The sequence below is a fragment of the Ammospiza nelsoni genome, chromosome 8 (assembly GCF_027579445.1).
Source record: "Ammospiza nelsoni isolate bAmmNel1 chromosome 8, bAmmNel1.pri, whole genome shotgun sequence".
NCBI lineage: Eukaryota > Metazoa > Chordata > Aves > Passeriformes > Passerellidae > Ammospiza > Ammospiza nelsoni.
In genome coordinates this window covers 28,437,685-28,458,787 of record NC_080640.1, presented here as the reverse complement: position 1 = coordinate 28,458,787, position 21,103 = coordinate 28,437,685, and the positions used below count along the sequence as shown (strand labels likewise).

The 21,103-nt window shown below is 41.5% G+C and overlaps 1 protein-coding gene across 2 annotated transcripts in view; it reads right to left on the bottom strand.

Moving 5' to 3' along the window:
- The window catches only part of PHYHIPL (phytanoyl-CoA 2-hydroxylase interacting protein like), a 56,890-nt gene extending 39,011 nt beyond the window's left edge, over positions 1 to 17,879 (bottom strand). The window contains exon 1 of one of the 2 annotated variants that reach the window (XM_059476915.1): positions 17,751 to 17,879. Coding sequence is in view for 1 of the 2 variants with exons in the window: in XM_059476913.1 (XP_059332896.1) it covers positions 2,460 to 2,586 (127 nt within the window). In the remaining variant the exon portion in view is untranslated. Of the gene's footprint in view, positions 1 to 2,459; positions 2,649 to 17,750 lie in introns of those variants that run through there. The other variant, XM_059476913.1, reaches the window with a different exon arrangement.
- Positions 17,880 to 21,103: the final 3,224 nt, after the last annotated feature.

The window sequence follows — 21,103 nt, the reverse complement described above, 5'->3', positions numbered from 1 at the left end:
CATCTAAGAAAGACATTCTTTCATATGCAAAAAAAAAAAGTATTTGTAGTTCATAAAATTTATTTGTCCCTTAATGGTCACAAAGTGCTGTTAATGCTTAGCATTATTACTTATTAATTTAATTTTAAGTTTAGCCTCCCTTTATGAGATCCAGAGTAACCTTAGAGAACAATCTGAACCTCTCTCCTCTGTGCTGTAAATCAGTCTTCCTACTATTGTAACCACTTTCACATTTAATTAATGCCTTATCCTCCAGACATTGGACCATATCTTGACCTTTAAAGGATACTACTGTCTGCTTATCCTTGACCATGCTGACTGCTATTCAGATTTAGTTTCTGTCTACAGTTCAGTGGCCAGCTTTGACACCTTTAAGTGAATTTTAGCCCCAGCTGACTTGTTTCAGTAATTTCCTTAAGATATTATGTGGCACAGCATCAAATGCCTTTGTAAAGTCTTGATGCTGTGCTGTCCTCTGCTTATCTTGTGGCTTCATTGTAAAAGATGTGGAGGATAAACATTCTGATTGGCCTGCCTTGGTGTGCTGCAGCACACCTGGGCCCTAGCAGGGTCTCATTACACTATTCACCTCCATGTAAATACATTGCCCCCTTCAGCTTCACTATTTATAGTATTTGTTTCAATTTGGAGCCATGCCTATAGGACAATAGTTTCCATAGTTACTCTTAATTCAGTTTTTTAAGACTTCTGGCATGCTGACACTTTATTAGTCTCCTGATACTTCCTCAATTCTCTGTGGGGTTTTTTAGCAACTAGCTGTTCCATCAGTTCTTTAAATATCTGAAGGGATACCTCAGATGCATTTGTTCAAGTGATGATATTTCATTATGTATTTCTTAGTTACTTTTCCCCAGCAGTTCATAATTACATCAATGATTTCTTAAGCAAGCCATTATTTAAAGTTTAATCTCCTTCCCAATAAACTTCATGGCAAAAGTCCAATTAGTCTTAGGGAGAATAAGAACTGGTCTCAAAATTTATCTCCTTATTACAAATTAATTACAATTAATATTTTCTTGGTCAAGTAATTTTATGTTATTGTGCCTTCAAGAATTATAACACAGTCTTTTCCTATTATTTTTAACCTCCTGGCAGCTCTTTCAGTGTATCCTCATGCTGTCCCTGTTTCTCTCCTGTGTACTAAACTTGGAACGTAAACCCTGTTTTGGTGACCCTCCAGTTTTCTGTTTCTAGCACAGTTCATATTTTAGTTTTACTTGTTTAAATAGCCCACAGTGACCCATTCTCTCTTCAATGTTTCCCATTTTCATTGGAACAAGACACATTTCTGCTGGCTTTTCCTGACAGTATCCTCTCATGTTCCCCCTACTGCCCTTCCCCTTTCCACAAAACCTTTTCTGAAACTCTCTCAACTGATCCTGTGAATGAGATTTTCCTCATAATACTGCACCCTTTCACTGGATAACCAAAACTCTTCAGATAGCCAAGAAGAATGTACATTAATAAAGATAACGAAGAAAGTCTAAGTGATTAGTTCCTGAGGGTCATCTCATGATGTCATTTTCTTATAACTATAGAACTATAAGCATTTTGCATAAGCACAGAAAATGGGATCTAGGTTGATGTCACTGCTTTTGTACCACCACAATCTGCTGTGACTGAGCTGATGTGACAACACAGGACTGACACCATTGCCTCATCCCCCACTGCTACCATGAACACAGCCAGTTAACCACTGAGGAAACACCAGGAAGATTGGGTTAAATCAGTGAGAGCAGGAACACCAAGGCATTCCCACTCCTTAGCCCAGAGACTGGATGAGTAGTGAGACTGATCTTAAATTTCTTTCATTTGGTTCAGTCACTTACTAGAAGCTCTCATACTGTTTTTCAGATCTATGATTATTTATATGCATGTTTTGCATTGACCCAGCCTGGATACCAGGTGCCCACCAAAGCTGCTCTGTCACTGCTCTCCTCAGCTGGACAGGGGACAGAAAATGTACAGAAAAGCTTGTGGCTTGATATAAGGGCAGGGAGAGATCACTCAGCAGTGACTGTCATGGGCAAAATGGAATGGACTTAGAGAAATGAATTGAATTTACCACCAACCAAAATTAGAGTGAGATCATGAGAAGTAAAGCAAATCTTAAAAACGCCTTCCCCCACCCCATCCTACCCTCATTTTGGGCTGCACTGCCTCCCCAGCCAGTGATCTAGAGAGATCAGGAATGGGGATATGGGTAGTTCATCACAGATTGCTTCTGCTGTTGCTCAGGGAGAAGAGTCCTTCCCTGCTCCAGCACGGGGTCCCTGTCACAGGAGACAGACTTCTCCACAGACCTCCCCAGTGTGAGTCCTTCCCACAGGCTACAGTGCTCCCTGAACTGTCCAGAGTGGGCACTGTCCCATGCAGTCCCTCAGGACCAGTCTGCTCTGCATGGGCCCCCCGTGGGCTCACAATCCCTGCCAACAAACCTGCTCCAGCGTGGGCTCCTCTCCCCACTGTTTTACATGTCCTTCCCAGGAACCTGCTCCAGCATGGGCTTGCCACAGATTCACAGTGCTCTTTAGGGCTTTCCTGTACTCTGGCATGGTTCTCCATGAGCTGCAGGCTGGTCTCTTCTTCCCTGAGGATTTTCTTGAGCTCTTGGGGGTCAATCTGCCCTGCCATGGTCTGCACCACAAGCTGTAGGCGAATCTGCTCTGGCACATGCAGCACCTCCTGCCCCTCCTCCTGCACTGACCTTGGTGTCTGCAGAGTGTTTCCCTCACATATTCTCAGTCCTCCCTTCCCTGTCTGCAATTATTTCTACACAATAACTTTTTTTTTTCCTTCTTAAATATGTTATCACAGATGTATTACTACAATTTCTGTCTGGCCTGGCCTTGGCCAGCAGTGGGTCTGTCTTGGAGCTGGCTGACTTTGGCTCTGTTGGACATGGGGGAAGCTTCCAGCAGCTGCTCCCTTAAGCCACTCCTGTCCCCTCCCTGCTACCAGAGCCTTGCTACACAGACCCAATGCAATATGTGATCCACAATTAAAATGTCACAAAATTTCACAAGAAATAATTTCACATTAAAAACAGCAATGAAGAGCTGTATTTTCCATAGGTTTTCTCTGGTAGGAATGCATGTCCTCTTTGCACCCATATACAGGCAGATTAAATAAAGAAATAAACAATAAAATGAGCATTTGTCTGTAGCACTGTTTCTTTAACAACATCCACAAGCATTTTAATTAAACCATGTTGTGCTCTGAATTATGTCCTACTGCTGTTACTTGTGTTCTGAATATATGTCAGCCCTGCAGTATGTTACTTATTGGTAGTGTAGCAATCCTTACAGATTTCCAGTTGCTGTACATACACAGTGCCCTGGAGTGTTTAAAGTCAGTGGAGGAGTTGTGGCTTTCTGTGAGCTTGAAAATCCTAGAACTGACTCAAAATCTGTTAGTGACTGATTCACTGCTCCTGCTTCTTAAACCAGGCTGCACAGGAGGATAACTGCAAAGGCCATCTTTAGCCTAAGGAGTTTATTTGCCTTAGGATCTTTCTGCAGTCAGTGGAGAGTAGAAAAATCCTCACCTGTGTCTCAAAGGGAGTTCATTGTGGGTGCTCAGAGTTGCTCCAGAGGAAATGCCTCCTCTTGATCCTACAGGAAGCAGGGGGAGAAAAACCTTCTGAGGCTAAATTTAGTCTTTGTGAATGCCCTCTAAATTGTTCCTATGTGTGTTTGCAAGAGCCATCTTTGATAACCTGCACTGTATTCTGGAGTGCGAAATGAGAGCAGCAAACAAATTTGTCAAAACTCTCTCTCCAGGGCTGACACAAGCTCTTCAGCTTCTTCTCCAAGGTTCAGGGGGCTTAATCTCCACATGCTGATAGGGACAGGGCTGCCTGCAAAGCAGAACAAGTGTTCATTTATCCAGCACAGCTGTTGCCTGATGACAGAGGTCCAACAGTGGCTCCTGTGTGATGGAATGTGGGGCTGTGTTCAGACTTGTCTGATCACTGCTTATCTGAGACCTGCTGAACCCACATCAAATGCTCATCATTTGGAAATTCTTTTCCTCTGATTTCCTCTATTTCTTCCATAGAAATAAGTTAACTGCTAACCCAATATCTTGCATTGGTTTTTAAAATCAAATTTGCTAGGGTTATTTATCTAATTTTTCTTTCACATACCAGTATTTTTCTTCTTGATTCTCTCTGTTCTTATTTTATCCATTTTCAGTCTAACCTCCCCTACTCCCACCTGTCTGAGAGCCAGCTTCTGATTAATGCATCTCCACATAAATTCAATTTAGCCATCGACTGTACATTTTTGGGTTGATCACATGACATCCACCTGGTTATTTCTGGGATGAGGAGGGAAAATGAGGTAAAAAGTAGCAAAATAAGTTGCTTTCTGTGTTGAAGCAGTTGATTTTAATTAATGAAATTTAATTTTACTTGCTTTGCATGGCAAAGTTTTGGTTGCTACAGGGAGAAGTTGCTGAATTTTCCCCCAGGTCTGATGGAGCCCAACCCAGCCAGCTCCAAGGTGGACCCACCCACGTTGGTGGCAGCACCTCTGGGATAACAGATGTAAGAAGAGGGAAAAGACTGTGCACGAGCAATCAGAAGGGAGGAATATGTGAGAGAAACAATGCAGCAGACACCAAGGTCAGTGGAAAAGGAGGGGGAGGAGGTGCTCCAAGCTCTGGAGCTGAGATTCCCCTGCAGCCTGTGGGAAGGACTCATGTTGGATAAGTTCTAGAGGAACTGCCTTCCATGGGACAGACCCCATGCTGGAGCAAGGGAAGAGAGAGAGCAGCTCTCCCTTGAGAAGGAAGGGGCACCAGAGAAAATGTGTGATAAACCAACCAAATCCAGAATTCCCATTCCCCTGTGTCACAGGTTGAGAAGGAAATAGAGAAGATCAAGAGGGAAGATGGGGAAGAAAGGAGAGGAGGGAGGGAAGGTGTTTTAAGATTTAGTTTTTATTTCCCATTATCCTACTCTGGTTTGATTGGTAATATATTAAACAAATTTCCCCTAGCTGAGTGCATTTTGCCCATGACAGTAATTGCTGAGTGATCTCTCCCTGCCCTGATTTTGACACACAAGCCTTTCATTACATTTTCTCTCCCTTACCCAGCTGAGAAGGGCAGTGACAGAGCAGCTTTGGTGGGCACCTGGTACCCAGCCTGGGTCAACCCACTACCAAAATTTTCTGGTCTCTGGTCTTTAGCAAGCTACTTACAGTAGCTGCCAGTTGGCAAGAAAGTTGTCTGTGTGGATTTTATCAATCTTATAACACATTGCCTGTCATGCTGTGGAAGTATTAATTTGTACACATAAGTGACAGTAAAGTTTTCTAATACCATATTGAGCACAGCAACAGAAGTAAGGGTATGAGGTGGAGCTTTACAGTTTTGTACCTTAAATACCAATCTAGATTAGCCCTACTATTTTGTGTGGGCAAAAACTAGACTACTGCAATTTAATTTCTTGCATTTTTTAAACAGTCATTATATTTTTAAAGCTATTTTAATGCTGTAGCTCCATCAAATTAATGTAGAGGTTGCACCAGCTTAATTATACACACCCCTACAGTGACACAGCTACAGTTCACCAAATCTAAGGACAGCCTTCCCCCTTAATTTCTGTGTACCACCAAACTGCTCCTGCCAGGAATGAAGTAGACCTGGTATTAAGGCAGTACTGAGCCCTGTATGGGTTTTTGGAGGAGAGCCAAATGTTCACGTATATTAAAATCTCTAGAAATGTATTACTACATATGTGTTTGCATTCATAAAATTTATGAAGCAAAAGTATTCAGAAAAGAAAGATATTACACAGAGTCAGCCTAAGGAGAGATTGAAAATGGAAATATTTTATCACTAACCAATGACTGTTTTCATTTGTTTAATAGTGCAATAGAAATGAGTGCCAAATCCTCCACTCTCTGCAGACAGTTTGAGGCCTGAGAAAAAAATCATTACCACTTTTTTATTGTTCTTTCTTGAAGTTGAGTAATATATTACTATAAACTAGGGGAAACAAATGAGGTATAAATTAAGCTAAATTCAAGGATTAATGAGATTAGCAGCTATCAGATCCATAGGCTATCTATAAACTGACCACTAAGCCTTATGCCCTCAGGAGTTAATTACAGAGGTATCACAACCCTGAAAATGCACATGACTGGCCTCCACCTGAATTGCAAACATACCTTTCTAGTCCTAACACAGGAGCAGTGATGTCTGACAAAAATGTGGCAGCAAATAATTCAGAGACAAAAGACAGAAAAGCACTCCTTAATGTCTTCAGGGCCTCCTCCCATGCTTAGGAGGCATGAGGGAATGAGGGATGCTCAGTGACAAATAAGATAAAAATTGGGAAGCCCAGATGTCAAAGCAGAGGTTGGTCCCCCCGCCTGCTCTCACCAGAGAGTTCAAAATTGCCTTTATAATTAACACTTGTAGAAAATGATTAAAAAGAGTGCAGTGATCATGATGGACAAGGTGGGGAGACACAAGCTCTCTGGGTCTTGGTTCTGTTTTGGTGCAGAGTTTCTGCAGCTGAAATGGTGCCATGCAGCCCTTTTGGAAACAGTTGCTGTCAGGAAGCATTATGAACTCACAGTCAGTCTGGACAAAATGTTCATTCCAAATGTGGCTCTTTGGCTGCAGGAGGCAAATACAGGGAGTTAAGAGGAGTGTCAATAAAGACACGGGAACAAGCAGTGGGCTTAGACTACAGTCACTTTGGGGGTTTGAGCACTCATTAAAATGACTGCCTGACAGCACTGTCTAAATGGAAATGTTATGCAAATGGTGAATTCATCCTGGAGTAAAATCTCCTTCCTGTATCTTGCTAGCAAAAGCACTTTTCAGGCTGAAATAGATCATGCAACCAGTTTTAGAGAGAACAAGTCTTATCCCTATTTTCTCATTTTGGATTTCTCCATCCTCTCGAGGGATGGTGGTCTGAACTCCTTATACTATCAAACTGCCACTGACCTCAACAGAAAACAGCTCATCTCAAAACCCAGCTGAGCAGGGCAGCTAGCTGCCTTTGCCTGAGCCAGCTGTTCCCAGACCAAGGTTGCAATACCACATGCAGCTGCAAGGCAGGCAGTGAGAGCAGGGTCAGTTCTCCAGCCTATTATGTGGTGCTTCCACAGACTGTGGGAGCAAAAGCTTTGCTACAACAATGATCATGGGTATCTTCTTTCACTGCTTTAAAGTTGTTTTCCCCTCTTCCTCCTCCTCAACTACTGATGGAGTCTTATTACTGCTTGATCCAGCTGAACCCTAAGGCAAAGTTTTCAGCACTGGGCACACTCCTGCAGAGAGAGTTTTGTATGAATTATAAAGTCAGGGCATTCAAATATTACATCAATTCACTTCCCACAGGCTGTCTTCATGAATGCTTATTCATCTTGAAATGATGGTACTCTAAGAAGTCACTTAAGCTCTTAAGCTTTCCTGATCTCATATCACAACTTCAAGAACAATCAAAAGGAAAAATGCTTGGAAAAGGATAAAAACAAAACCCATAGTCAGAAAAATTTGTTGCTGCAACTTCTGCTAAATAAAGAGATCACTGCCTGCACAGATACAGCATAACATGTTCTGCTGTATAGCGCATAAAAAAGTTTGATTCAGTCATTTCTGTCACCAAAAGATTATTGCTGTGGTGTCCTCTTTGTTTTGGGACATAGACAAACATAAAAGCCCCTATGCACACAGCCTTCTAGAGACTAAAGGAGGAGCAAAGAGATGCTCCTCCTGCTTTATTGGGGGAGGGCTGGTGGCTATTTCTGACAATCAGATTTTCATTCTGCCAGAGACACGTTAAAAATTATTTTTGCTGTCATTACATGTAGCAGTATTGGTAGCCTTTACAAAGCACTTTTGTGTTTCAAAGATAACGCACAAACACTGGCTGTGCACTTCCACAAAGGCTAAGTAACACATTTCTTGGTGCCTTCAATCATGTCTCCAGTCCTGCTGGAGATCAGAGGGGCTGGCACAGGGGAGCAGCTAAGTGCAAGTCACTTGTAATGTTCTACCTGCTAACTAACAAGCAGACAAGCCCTGGCAGGCTGGCTGGAGCTGCAGGCACACAGCACTTGCTAGAGCTCATCTCAGAAGTGCAGCACTGCTTTCCTCTCTCTCATGCCCTCTGCCACATGCCAGCAAGCAAACAGGAGCACGGGGGCAGCTGACCACTGGTGCTGCCAAGGACTGTGTGTGTGCTCTGTAACAGCCTGTGCTCGCCAGCCCTGCTCCAAGGAAACCAGAAGCCAGTGTTCCTCTCAAGCCTTGGCTGAGGGCAGGGAAGGGAGGGGGAAGGAACTCCCCCATACTCTTTATCCTGTCGTGGGAGCTAAGCAGAGGAAGCCAGGTTTAGGAAAGTGTGTGAATGTGAGACCATGGCTGCTTGTCCCTTTCCACACAACACAGGAATTGAGGGAGTGCTGTCAGGGCCATGGCACCAGCTCTCCATGCAGAGTTCACACAGTCTGGGAAAGTGAGCAAGGTGGAGGCACAGGAACCCCTCTGCATCCTGATGCTGTTCCTTCCCTTCCTAGGGCATAGCACAGTGCCTGGACAGACAAAGATGTAAACACAGGGCAGAGGTGCTCTCACAGAGTCACAGAAAATGCTGAGCTGGCAGGGACTCACAAGGATCATCAAGTCTGGCTCTTGGCTCTGCACTCTTAAATGTTAAGATCCCACTCTTAAAATCACTTTGCCCTTTTTTTTTCCCAAAGTGCTTTCTCCTACTCACTAAGCTTACCAGTGGTTCTCAGGGAAAAGAAAAAAAAGGAAAAACTGCAATGGGCAAATAAAACTTGTCATTTCCAGACACCAGCCAGGACATGGTAGTGATACTCCTCTCCTTGTCTATAGAGAAACTCTAACTCTGAGGAGTCAAGAGACATCTTCTTGCCGTGCACATCCTGACTGAGTGTCCCCTCCCCACCCTGCCACAGCACTGGGTCTGCAGGATGACTGAGCAGCAAGAGGCTGCTGGAAAGAGTGGACTCCACATATTTCCATTGTTCAGAGGCAGTTTATCAATTGTTTGAGGACCTGTCCAGGTCAAGTTTGGTTCTATTTTCAGAGCTGAGTAATGACTGTTGATGACATCTGCCCACGACTGGCAGCACACATTGATGAGTACTGTAAATGACCAGTTTCCATATGTACAGCCACGTGTCTCCTTTCTGCTCCAGGCTGATGATAAAGATCCACTGGTGGTAGCTGCTGTTTAATATGGTGAATGATTTTGGAGATTACAGTCTTCTCTTGTGTAATCTTCTTACGTAAGGACTGAGAAAGAAAACACGTGAAGTGCAGAATTTGAACATCAAAACAGCAGTGGATCTGGAGCTCAACATCTTGAAAGTATTTTCTGACTATTCCAAGCTAATAAAAAGCCAACAGAAATAAAGTTCACCCTCTTATATATACAAGAAACTTAAATAAGAGTTGCACATCACCATAGAACCTTGTGTGTTAGGCCACTATGTGGTACTTACTAATCAGATGTTCAGTGAATAATATGTGAGGTAACTAAGCAAGTCAATTTTAATCTAAGTAAAAATCAACAAAACTGAACAAAAAAGTTTCAAAACTGGAGCTTAGAGATTGTGAATGGATTGTTCCTAGGTTTAGGTTGGAGAAAACCATGTTGCACTTCCTAACCAGCTACCTCATGGTGAAACACACATTTTGAGACTTTTTGCATGCTGATTTATGATTTCAAGCCATGATATTCCATTCAGTCTCTTCATGTGCAGCATTAGCAACTCCTGCTGTGTGTTGCTTGTAGCTCCTTTTGCTCATTCCTCATAACTTATGCTTGTAGTAAAGACAGAGGGACTGGCTTAAATTGTTTAAAATCTTGGTGGAAGAGAGTGAGGAACGTAAAAAACCAAAACAAGATAAAGAGAATGGAAAAAAAGTGAAAGTAGCAGAATGGGTGGAAAATGCTGAGAGGCTCTTTTGTCCTTTTCATTCCTATTGATTACTGTCTGCTCTGTTCCTTCCTTTATCTTTCTTTGCTGTATCATGTGGCATACTGCAAGCTTTAGAACACTGTGCTCAGATACAAGGGCAAAGGGCCAACACATGCAGGACCTGAAAATGCCAAAGAGATGAACAATGTTCACGGGTGGGGGCTGTTTGCATAATGTGAGAAATTTCATGTCTACGGAAAAAAGGTCACGAACAGGAGAAGGTCTGCCCTGTCCTCTGAGCATGAGGGATAGAGGGCTCACAGATTTACAGAACTCAGGAGATGGAAGTTTTTCATTGCTTTTAGATGAGAGTTGTATGAGTTCTTAAGAGAGCTGAGGAAATACTGGAAAAACCCTCCACCAGCATTTGCTCAAACTTTTAAATGAATTCAGTTTAGCTCTGTTTGTCCTTCATATGCATTCTAATGAACAAATATGCTGGTGATGAGACTCATAGCCAGTGCAATCATTATGCAAATTATTCAGTGAAGGATTTGGAATAATGCATTGGTTAAGAGTGGATTCCTAAAAGACAGAGGCAACTAATGAAATTTCATCTCTTCCCCATTGATGCACTAGATATAAACAAAAGGCCTTATCCACAGAGGGTTTTGTCCTATTCTAAAAGTGGTAATTCTGAAATTGTTTAATATTAAAATGTTTTCCCTGCTGGACCTGATCAGTCTCTCAAATGGAAAACACAGCCTAAGCATGCATATTTTATCAAAAACTTTTCATTTTGCTTTTCTGTTTCTGTTTTTTCCTTAAAATGCAAAATCTTGGTTGAGGTACATTTTCTTGGCAGTAAGATGAAGACTGAACTCTAGGAAAAAATTGTTAAAGATCCTAACATTGACTTCACAATAAAAAACCACAGACATAAAAAATCCTAATACCATAGATGCAGCCATCTTCTCTGATACCCTGCAGAATGGCTCTGGTAGAGAAAATGTCCAAAAAGAGAGAGAGTAAGGAAGAAAAAGACTCCAGACTAGGGGAAAATTTATTGCATATTTTTGTTTCATGGTGGAAAAGGAGTAATGACCCACTGATAATCTCTAGATCCAGTCAGTTTAAAAACTGAGAGTTTCCTGTGCTTGTTATTGAATGAGAGCAGTAAATGAGAGCAGCCCTGTGAGCACGGTGGCTGATGGCACGGGCCCCACTGGGCTCTGTCCCTGCTGCTCTGTGCTGTCACTGCACACACCAGGGCTGCAAGTCTGCTTTGCTGGGCTGTGCCCACCAAGAGAACCTGCTCATGTCTCTCACAGGTGCTACACTGGCATCCAAGTTCATCATTCTTTAGACAGACTCCTCAAGGTAGTTCTGGAGAGCTGGTAACTAAATCATAGTGTAACATGCTTATCTGCAATTTCTAAAAGAAGTGTTCTTTGTGAGGCAGACAATGATAGCACAAACAAAACCAAAGCTAAACCCCAATATGTTTAAAAACTATTTTGCTCTCATCACACAGAAACACAGAGCCCGGGGAATTTCAAGAAGCTAACTTTTTTCTCAAATCTATCTTTCCTATTAACAATTTTCTATAAACTATTTCTGCAATTTTCATAAGGTTCTTCCAGTGCTGCTCCTCCTTCCAGTTGCTGTGTTGTTTTCCATGCTAAGCAGTAAGTTGGCTGTCTGGCTCTCTTCATTCATTGTGACATTAGGTACTTAAGCCTAAGGCACCAACAGCTCTCAGAAGGTTGTGCAGGGTGGCAATGCTTTGATTCAGAAGACAAAATGCATCCAGGCATACAACTCTGAGTTTCACTTATTTCTCGACCTGTGCTGACAATGTGCACTCTTTTTTCCTCCACTCCCAGGAGGGAGATATTAAGTCATCCAAATATTTGTTTTGGACACAAATACAGCTTAGTTGCAGAAACCACTGAATGTATATCAAGTGCAGACCTTATTTATAACTGCTGTGTTCTGTATGTGACTGATTGCTCCAGGAGGCCTCCCCAGATGGAGCTGGGCTGTTTGTGTTGGAGGCAGTGGCTGCAGAGCAGTGTCATTTGGTGGTCACCAGATAGCTGAGCTTTCTCAGTGCTCCTATGCACATACCCCAGCATACACTATTACTTTAAAATTTACTAATAGTGCTTACTAAAATTCTGAAGGAAGATTTTTTTTCTCTGGTTCTGCCAAGTTTTTGCTTTTCCTTTTGCACTGAGGTCATAGTTCTACTTCTCCTCTCAAACCTCTTTTGCCAAGTTGTCTTTTAAATTCATTCATCTAATGACATAGCATACACAATATAATTATTCTTTATTTATATATAACACCTAAATATTTTCCAAGTAATAGAGGGTAAGGAAAACCATAAAGATGAATCTCCTATGAAGTCACCTAAGACAGAGATTATGTTCTTTCTTCTCAGAGTGACAGCACAAAGGAAGTTCACTGACTCCAACACAAGAGATGAAACAGAGAGATTCAGCTCAAATACACTCGGTGGATAAGTAAAAAAAGGATTCTCACAGGAAAACATTCTATAAATAGATCTGGAATTTGATGGCACTGTATTTCAACAATAATGATGATACTAATAATAACAACAACCAATACTACTTTATACCTGTTATGACACCACCTCAAGTAATTAAAAAACAATATGCCCTGAAGCTATAAACAAATAATTTGGTGATTATCTGGATGAATGCTTTTAGTGCAGCAAACCCAGAATAAACTCAAGGAATGAAGTTATGAGAGAGTCTGAGCAGCAGAAGCCCTTCTGCTTTAAGAGATGTACATGTTGATATCTGTTTCTATACATTTCTTCTAAGCTAACAAATATGTCCCTATAATAACATGACACCAAAACACAGATTAGGTCAGAAGGGAATGTTGACAATACAGAGATCCTCCAGGGCTCCACTCAAAAGTAAATAGTTCCACATAGCCATGAGTACCCAATAGGAGCTGCTGAAAGGATTAATTGTGCCCTGCTCAGGTTTCATCTCTCCAGTAAATGTCCTACTGAGAGTAATAAAATACTGGATAACAGTAGATTACAACATCAGGAGTTCTGAAAGCATTCAAAGAGTGACACTCCTGAAGAACTCCTTTAGACACTATACCCAAACTCCACATAAGAATGGTACTGGTGGCATTTTAGAAAGATGCTGATACACGATTTAGATATATTTTTGTATTCTGTGTTTCTATTTCAAAGTATTTGAAATGATCATTAAATTCTGAAAGAATGCACATAAAGAGCTGAAGCTTTTTTCCTCACATTTTGATGATTAGTAAACTACAGTATGATCTTTATATGTTTCCTATTCATCACAAGTCTGAGGAATACAAAATCCCTTAGGAACAGGGAAAAATTACTATGCAATCACAGAAATTATATGCTCTAAATTAGGTTGATTTATTTGGTTTTTAAATGTGAGAAATATAACTCCATTAGAAAATTGTGTCAACATCCTTAGGAGTAAAAAGGGACACAAATTTAAGTTTTGAATATACCCTTGCAGCATATTTTGGAGGCAAGCAGGCAGAGATTATCTTAGATCTGAAATAAATACATCTGAAGATGAAAATTTATTAGAAATGATCCTCACCTCCAGTTCTGTGCACTCAGGAGGGAAATGCAGCTCCCATGCTTTGTCTTGTTAGTGAACAGACCATCATGGGCTGGAGCAGCACAGTCCATGAACAGAAGGGCAAAAGCCTTGTGTGCAGTTTAGGTACAAATGCTGATTATGGAAGTCACCTCATCTTGTTGCAAAGCAGCCCCATGGCTGGAGGAGCCTGGTGTGTCTCTGTAGTGCCCTAAACAATGTGTCCTCCAGCAGCCACTGCAGGAACCCATCCCCTTGGGCAGGATGGGAGGGATGAGCTGGGCAGCTGCAGGGAGACCTGCTCCACTACAACTAAAACAATGGCTGTCTGCTCTATGTTCTGTGCACAAGTGCTCATTTTAATTAAGCTTTAATCTCCTCAATCTCTACACTAATCCTTGGTTCTCTATAATATTATTCCCACAGAGGACTCCAGGGTATTTTCTGGCAACAAACAAGTCTTAGCTGCTGGGTTTGTTCTGGTGTACAGACTCCTGCCTATCCATCTTTATATTCTAAGAAACATGTGAGGCAGCAAAAATATCACTGTTTGAGCATTAATTGGATGATAATGGCAATTTGTGGATTCGAGGAGGAGAAAAGGTGCCACTAGAGTGTGTAAAGTGGGCAGCTGGCACAGTAGCTTTTGCCAACATTTGTGTCAACGTGGGAGTACAGCAATATGGTAGCTGTTAACGTTGCACTCAATAAATATCTCCCCATATGTGAAGATGTGACTAGCCTTTTGGAGGAAGAAGCTGAGTATTCTCTGTATCTATGGCAGGATTTTAAGTGTAATCCTAACAAATCTCAGCAGGCCTTCATGTGTGCTTAAATACTGTAGACATAAAATTGCTTTCTTGAAATGAAGTGTATAGGGAAGCAGTGAAATAATAATGTAATAATTCACACATTGAATTATCTGGAGAAAAACAGTGTAATGCTCAACATGGCACTTTTTCTCAGCTGATTCAGGCCTTAAGGAAAAATACACAGGCCTGTTGTCCAGTGCATGTGACTATTTTTGTTACTAAGTGACTTGGATTCTGTATTATGTATTTGTGCATCCACAAAGGCACTTAAGTTATTTCCAGCTTTTTTTTTTTTATTTTCTGTTAGAAATAGGAAGGACATTAAAATTATTATTTTAGGACCAAGGAAATTGTTTCTGTTACACATGAACTTGTAACTATTGCAGTTAAACAGCAAAAATGATACTATAGATAAAAATGGCACTAGACGCTTTTGGGGTATTTTTCTACAGATATTTCTTGCCATGAGGTTTCCTCCTGTGGATTTTCTACAACACTTAACAATGATTCACTAAATTCTTTTAATAGGGAAAAAACCTGGTGTTAGGGTTCTGTCCTCTAGTCATGTTTTGTTTTCATTTTGCCATGACATTTATCTCTGTGAGGAGTGTGCCCCTCCCTTTCTCCACCTCTTCAAAACCCTTCTTCCCCTGCCTCTGTCCACCACTGCTACTCTTCTGTCATCCCTACACAACTATTAATTCTGAGTAAATCCCACAGCTGCATTCCCTTAGAAGAAATTTCTCTATAATAAAAATTTATCTTGACATCAGCAACTGAAACATCATCATTCTGAAGAATCAAACCCATTGAGATTTTAAAGAATTTTTACCTGTGAAGACTCAAAAATCTTGATTTATAGATACAAGTAAAACAAACAGAGCTGTAGAAAATTCAAAATATATACTATGTAACAAAGTGTCCAAGCAAATCATTTGTAAAATCAACTGGCTACACAGGTAGAGAAAATTTTCCATTCAGTTTTAATGATGCCTATTCACTCTCCAACCAGCCAACAAAATGAGGATTCTACCCACAGAACATCACCCATGCATTTATTTTTACATTGGCATAAGCAATAGACTGTCTTTTATGAAAGGATTTGGGAATGTAAGGTGGTGTAGGAAAAAAGACAGTATTAAATGACAGTGCTACTTCAAACTGAAATGACATAATGCCTTACTAAAGTGCTTTGGGTACTATGATGGACAAAAATGCTCTTGTATGCATAGGAAATTGAGTTTGATAGTTTCACATGCAAATATAAGAAGGGCCATTTACACTTTCTTACTGAAAAGCTAGTGACTTTCACATTTCCTAATAAAACACTTTCAACAAGCCTCATTAATGCAGCTATTTACATTCACAGTTATTGGCATAAACACACAAAAAGGGAAGATACTTTCTCCACCCTATCTCTCAAGCCTAAAAACTTGAAATTTATAGTTGTAGAGAGATATCAAACAGCAACACTGCCTCACAGCAAAACCCAAGCATAAAATAGCACCCTCTAAATGGAAATGAAGATCCTGAAATGTTGCTCTGGAAAGTGAGACATCAGCAGGCTGATTTTAGCAGCAGGTGGCCAAGAAAGGCTAAGGCAGAGGTGAGTATAATTTTTTCCTGCCAGCATGGGGTCAGCCCATCACAGAGCAGTGAAGAGCTCACAGGGATGGGTCTGGATCTTCTCCAAAAGGGACAGAGGAGTGGGGAACCTGAGCACTCTGCAAAGTCACCTCTTCCAGTTGAAGAGCAAGGCTGTATTGTGTTGTTGCCTCATCTGTATTTACCCAAGAGGTGGAAGAGCAGCCTCATGCTGCCATCACTGGACTGGTGGGACAGCACTGAAATTGAGGGATGAATCTCATACCTGCTCTCTCCTGTGGTGTTCCAGCGCCCCAAGAAGAGCAGGAATTTGTGCACTCACTCTTTGCCCAAAGGGGGCTGAGATCCATCTCCATGGCTGCTGCTCCAGCTCAGAAAGCTCTTTTTGAGCAGATCCTACCTGCTGAGTTAGGCCTGGCTTGCAGCCAGTCCCTGGGTGGACATCTGTCCTGTGGATGCTGCTGCGTGGTTTGTGTGTTTGATAACGACAAGATAAGGCTGCAGCCATGGCTGTGCTGGCCAGCTGTCCTCAGCCTGCCTTCCAAACACCAAACAAGTCTTGGGACAAATACCACTGGGGAAATACTGCATTTTGCATAGAGAGTATTCTGCCATGAACAGAGACCCTGGTTTCTTAAAGTGTCTATGTTTCTTAAGTTTCTTAATCAAGCAGTAAATAATCTTGTATCAAATTAAAGACAGCTGGGACTTAATACTCCACATAACTAATTTTCCAATAAGAATTAAAATGAAGGAAAAAACCCAGTAAATCCAAGCATGCTGACCCATGTGAGATACATGAAAATGGAAGGTTATATTTATGAAATTTATAAAGCCAAGTAGACTATAAAACTATTTGTTTTATAGTTTCTGGTGGGGTTTTGAATGCTAAGGGAACTTTAAGCAAAACCACTTCAGCTGCAGAGTAAAAGCACCTATTTCTTAAAATAGGTGTCTGACATCCCTCCTTGTAGAACAGAGCATTTTGCACATATATAAATAAAAATATGAACTTCCACTCAGAAAACAAGCAACAAACAAACAAACAAGCAAACAAGTAAATCTTTATCCTAGAGCACCCGTGATCCAAAGACATTCAAGTCCAAGAAAACAAACCATATTTGAGCTTTGTACAAATACCAAAGAGCAGGTCTAACCATCCCTTCAGAAGAGGGCACCATCTCTTACATCTTATTTCCAAATCACATACATGTTCTCCCCTCTTCCAAAAATAAATATTGAAAAGTATGCATTTCATGGAAACAGCCATATTCTTTTGAACAGATGGGAAACCTGATGGACTGGGATGCAGTGAATCCCTTATTTGCTGATTTCAGGAAGAGATATTTCTGATTTTGAAAGTTGGTTTTAGAGAGCTTTCTGACTTCATGGCTTGGGAGAAGATCAATAATGTAGAAAATACAATTGTATGTTGATAAATTCTGGAGATAAGTGGGAATCAGACAAAATAAATTTAAGTCATGTATCTGAAAAAAAATACATATCGTAGTTGTCTTCATAACATGGGTATTCCCACTCAAGTCCCTCAGTCACTGCATACTCAGGATTGCATCAAACCCTTAGTTGTACAGTAAATTCTGCTTCTGCTCCCCATAGGACCAGCACTCCCTAGCTTCTGCATATATGAGCATCCCATTGAATCTTATTTTCCCTTCAGGCAGTGGGTCAGGTTCTTCCAAGCCCCTCCATCCCAGTTTCTCTGCTCTCTTTAGCCTGTTCCTTTCTCAGCTGCTCACCTGTCTCGCAGTGCCCCAGCAGGGCTGTACCTCGTGCTCAGGGTGCCCGTGGGATCCTGGCTGGGGGAGCTGCCGTCACTCACTCCAGCTGGAGATGGAAACTTCTCCTGGGCCCTTCCCGTCACCGAGGGCTCCGCGCTGCCCTGCTGCTGCTCCTCCCCCTGCTCCTGCCAGCCCCTAGTTTGGACTCAGAGAAGAGAGGTTTTGTTCAAACTTGTGTTGGGGCCTCATGAGGGAATGGTCCTGCCCACTCTGGCCACCTGCCAGACTCCAAAGACACCTGAAAGGAAGGGTCAGTAAGGATCTGGGATATTACTGTTCCTGTCCCAAAGGCAGATGGGCATGACCTGTGAGCTCTGAAGGCACTGTGCCTACCTAAATCCCTTTGCAGGCAGCACTCCTGGTAACCTCCCAGTACCAGAGCTGGGGAGGCTGAGCAAGGGAGAGGAGGAGGTGGCTGCACAGCCTGGCTTCCCCTGCTGCCACTGTCATCGCATTTGCATTGCAGGGAGATGATCTGGCTGCCTTTGTGTGGCCCTTTGGCAGGAGCCCAGCAGCATTTCTGTGCCACTGCTCACATTGTACTGCAGGAGTATAAACACAGGCTTGTCCACAGTGCTCTCAACAGCTCTGGAGGAAATCCATGATTGCCCAGTGTCAAATAGGCCAGAGAGGCTGGGCTTTCTGTACACCAGCTACTGTCCTTATCCTAATACCCTGACTCTTGTAGGAATGTGGAAATTTGCTGGTATCAGAGAAATAGGACAGCATGATGTTACTGTGATAAATATTCTCATTCAGGGCTTGATGCTACAACATTTTCTTTAATGCTCCACTATTTCTAAAGACTCAAACTGGCCAGTGTCTAACATTCCTCAAGACCATGCCAAGGTGCCACAGAGAAATATAACTGAGGCAAAAAATAATGTTTGAGAAGAAAAAAGTGAGTTGTTAGTGTGAGGAGAAAAATTATTTCGAAACTAGAAAATAAAATCTCAACCAATCCTTTCCCTACACTATAAATATTTAAAAGCATAAACTGTGTTATCAATACTCTACTCCTTCCTGTCCAATTTCTCTTTGACAGAGAGAATAATTCTGTAAAACATAAAGACAAGATCTTTCATCTACCTAGAAGTCTTAGTACCCTACAGGCTAGGCACTGTATATGAGCTACTTCTATGAGATACTGGACCATTATGCTGATTTTGCATGGATTTGTGTGATCACACAAATTTCCAGGCCTGAGAACACAAGAAATAGATCAGAGAAACCCCATCAAGGCTGGTCTTCTCCAAGCTTTGAGATCTCTAGGCTGGAAATAAATTCCACTGCACTTCCTGAATTTAATGCACAAACTTGAAACCCTCTGGCCTTCCTTGCTGATCTTTCTGCCTCTTCAGCCCCAGCTGGACAGGCACTGGTCCAGTCTGCCACAAACATGGGGTGTCCACCTCCCCCTGGGCCCCACCACGTACAGAGCAGGAGCTCATGTTGCTCCTACAGGGAATGGGGGAAATTCCAGCAGATTGAACAGAAGCTGGTGTACCTCCTACAGCCCCAGATGATGTGGGGTTTTTTCATTTCTGTGTTACCACTTGGGCAGAGCTGCTTTGCCCAAGGAAAGCCGTTTCCTGTCTGCAGCATGTGGTATCTAGGAAAGCATAGGTGTGCAGGCAGGACCTCCATCTGCTCCCCTTTGCCTGTCCCACAGTGCAGCAGGCAGAGGGGTGAGGCACACACAGGAACACTCTCAGCTGCTGCTTCACTTGTCTGCATCACAACATGGCACTTCATGAATAACCTCTTTTCCACAAAGACAAAAGCAGGATTTTGCTGCTGACTTCCCTAACGATGCAGAGACCAGCTGATTAAACTCTTTGGAAATGCATGTAAATTATCTTTATTGCACTGACTTCAATGAAACTAGACAAACTTACACCCACTAGGAAACGAATCCTTATGTATTACTGCAGTAATGTACAACTGGACAAAGAAATACAGCTACAAATGTAAATATGAAAATGAAAAGAAAAAGAATCTTTCTCTTTCCTAGAAGCTGTTACCCCATCAGATTTCCACGGGAATGTAGAAGTCTTCAGGCTACAGACTTTATTCTCTCTACCTTTCACCTGAAATTAATGTTGTTTTAAACAAATGCAATCTTTATTATTTTTCCTATCCCAATTCAGTTGCTATTTCCTGCTCTGCATTTAATTCCTAATAAGAAATTAAATATGTATCCTGATCAAAAAATTATTTTCCTTTTGAATTACAAATGTTTGAATTCTGCTTCTGTGGCAAAGTGATGGCACTCTGATGAACAGACGCATCTACAGAAATCTTTTTGATAATGGTGTCCTTCTTTCAAATCCAAACATTTCCTTGATGTAGAATACAAATTGAGCTCTAGTGTATAAGTCAGCTAGGATTTCAAAGTTGGCCTTTATACTTTGCCATTAATTAATTCCGTCCAAGAAATTCAAACAAAGATACAAACAAAAAAGTTCTCTAAATACATTACATAAGGCATTCAGAATATTCTAATTCATTCCCCTCCAGGAACACAGCAGAGTCAAAGAATAGTGTACACAGCATGTTTGGACTGTATAAAGAGCACTAGAAACTGTAAGAATAGTTTAAAACCCATTTATTTAAAGCTCTCCACTATAAGAGCTATTGTAGAGTGTTTGCTAATCAACCCACACCTCTGAGTTCTAAACAATTGCAGGCTAAATGAAGTGTGCTTTTCTTCACTTTCAGATGCAGGAACAAAGTTTCCTATTAAAAGAGAGGAAATGCAAGCAGAAGGCAGAAGACCTCTTCCAAAACTTACTGAAACTTCTGAGTAGTTTAAATATTGGCTAGAAAGTCAGAAACTCTTGTTTGTGATCTGAGAAAGAGACATTTTTTCCCAATACATCCCATGAACAGCTTTAAGTCAGGAAGAACAACTGTTTTCTCTGATACAATGAGGAAAGCCTCCAAAATCAGGGGAAACTCATACAAATTACTTAATTTTTTTTTTTTTAATCTCATTTTCTTGGAATTATCATAACATGAGTAAATCAGAAGCTGATAATATGGGTCAGTGGTCAGTCAGCTTAGTGAGATCTTCCAAGCTGAGTAATCAAAAATGGTTTGTGCTTAGGAGTAAGTACAACAGCATGAAGTAAGAACAGAACAGCTATGCCTGCTCAGCCTGAAAGCACACTAAGAGTTTTATTCTTCTCAAGATTCACTTAGTTCAATTTGTATAGAAACACAAGGGAAACTTATCACCCCACACTTTTAGCACAAATCTTGGTAGTATTCATCCACCTGAAACCAGATTTCCTAGACTGAGAAAGAGG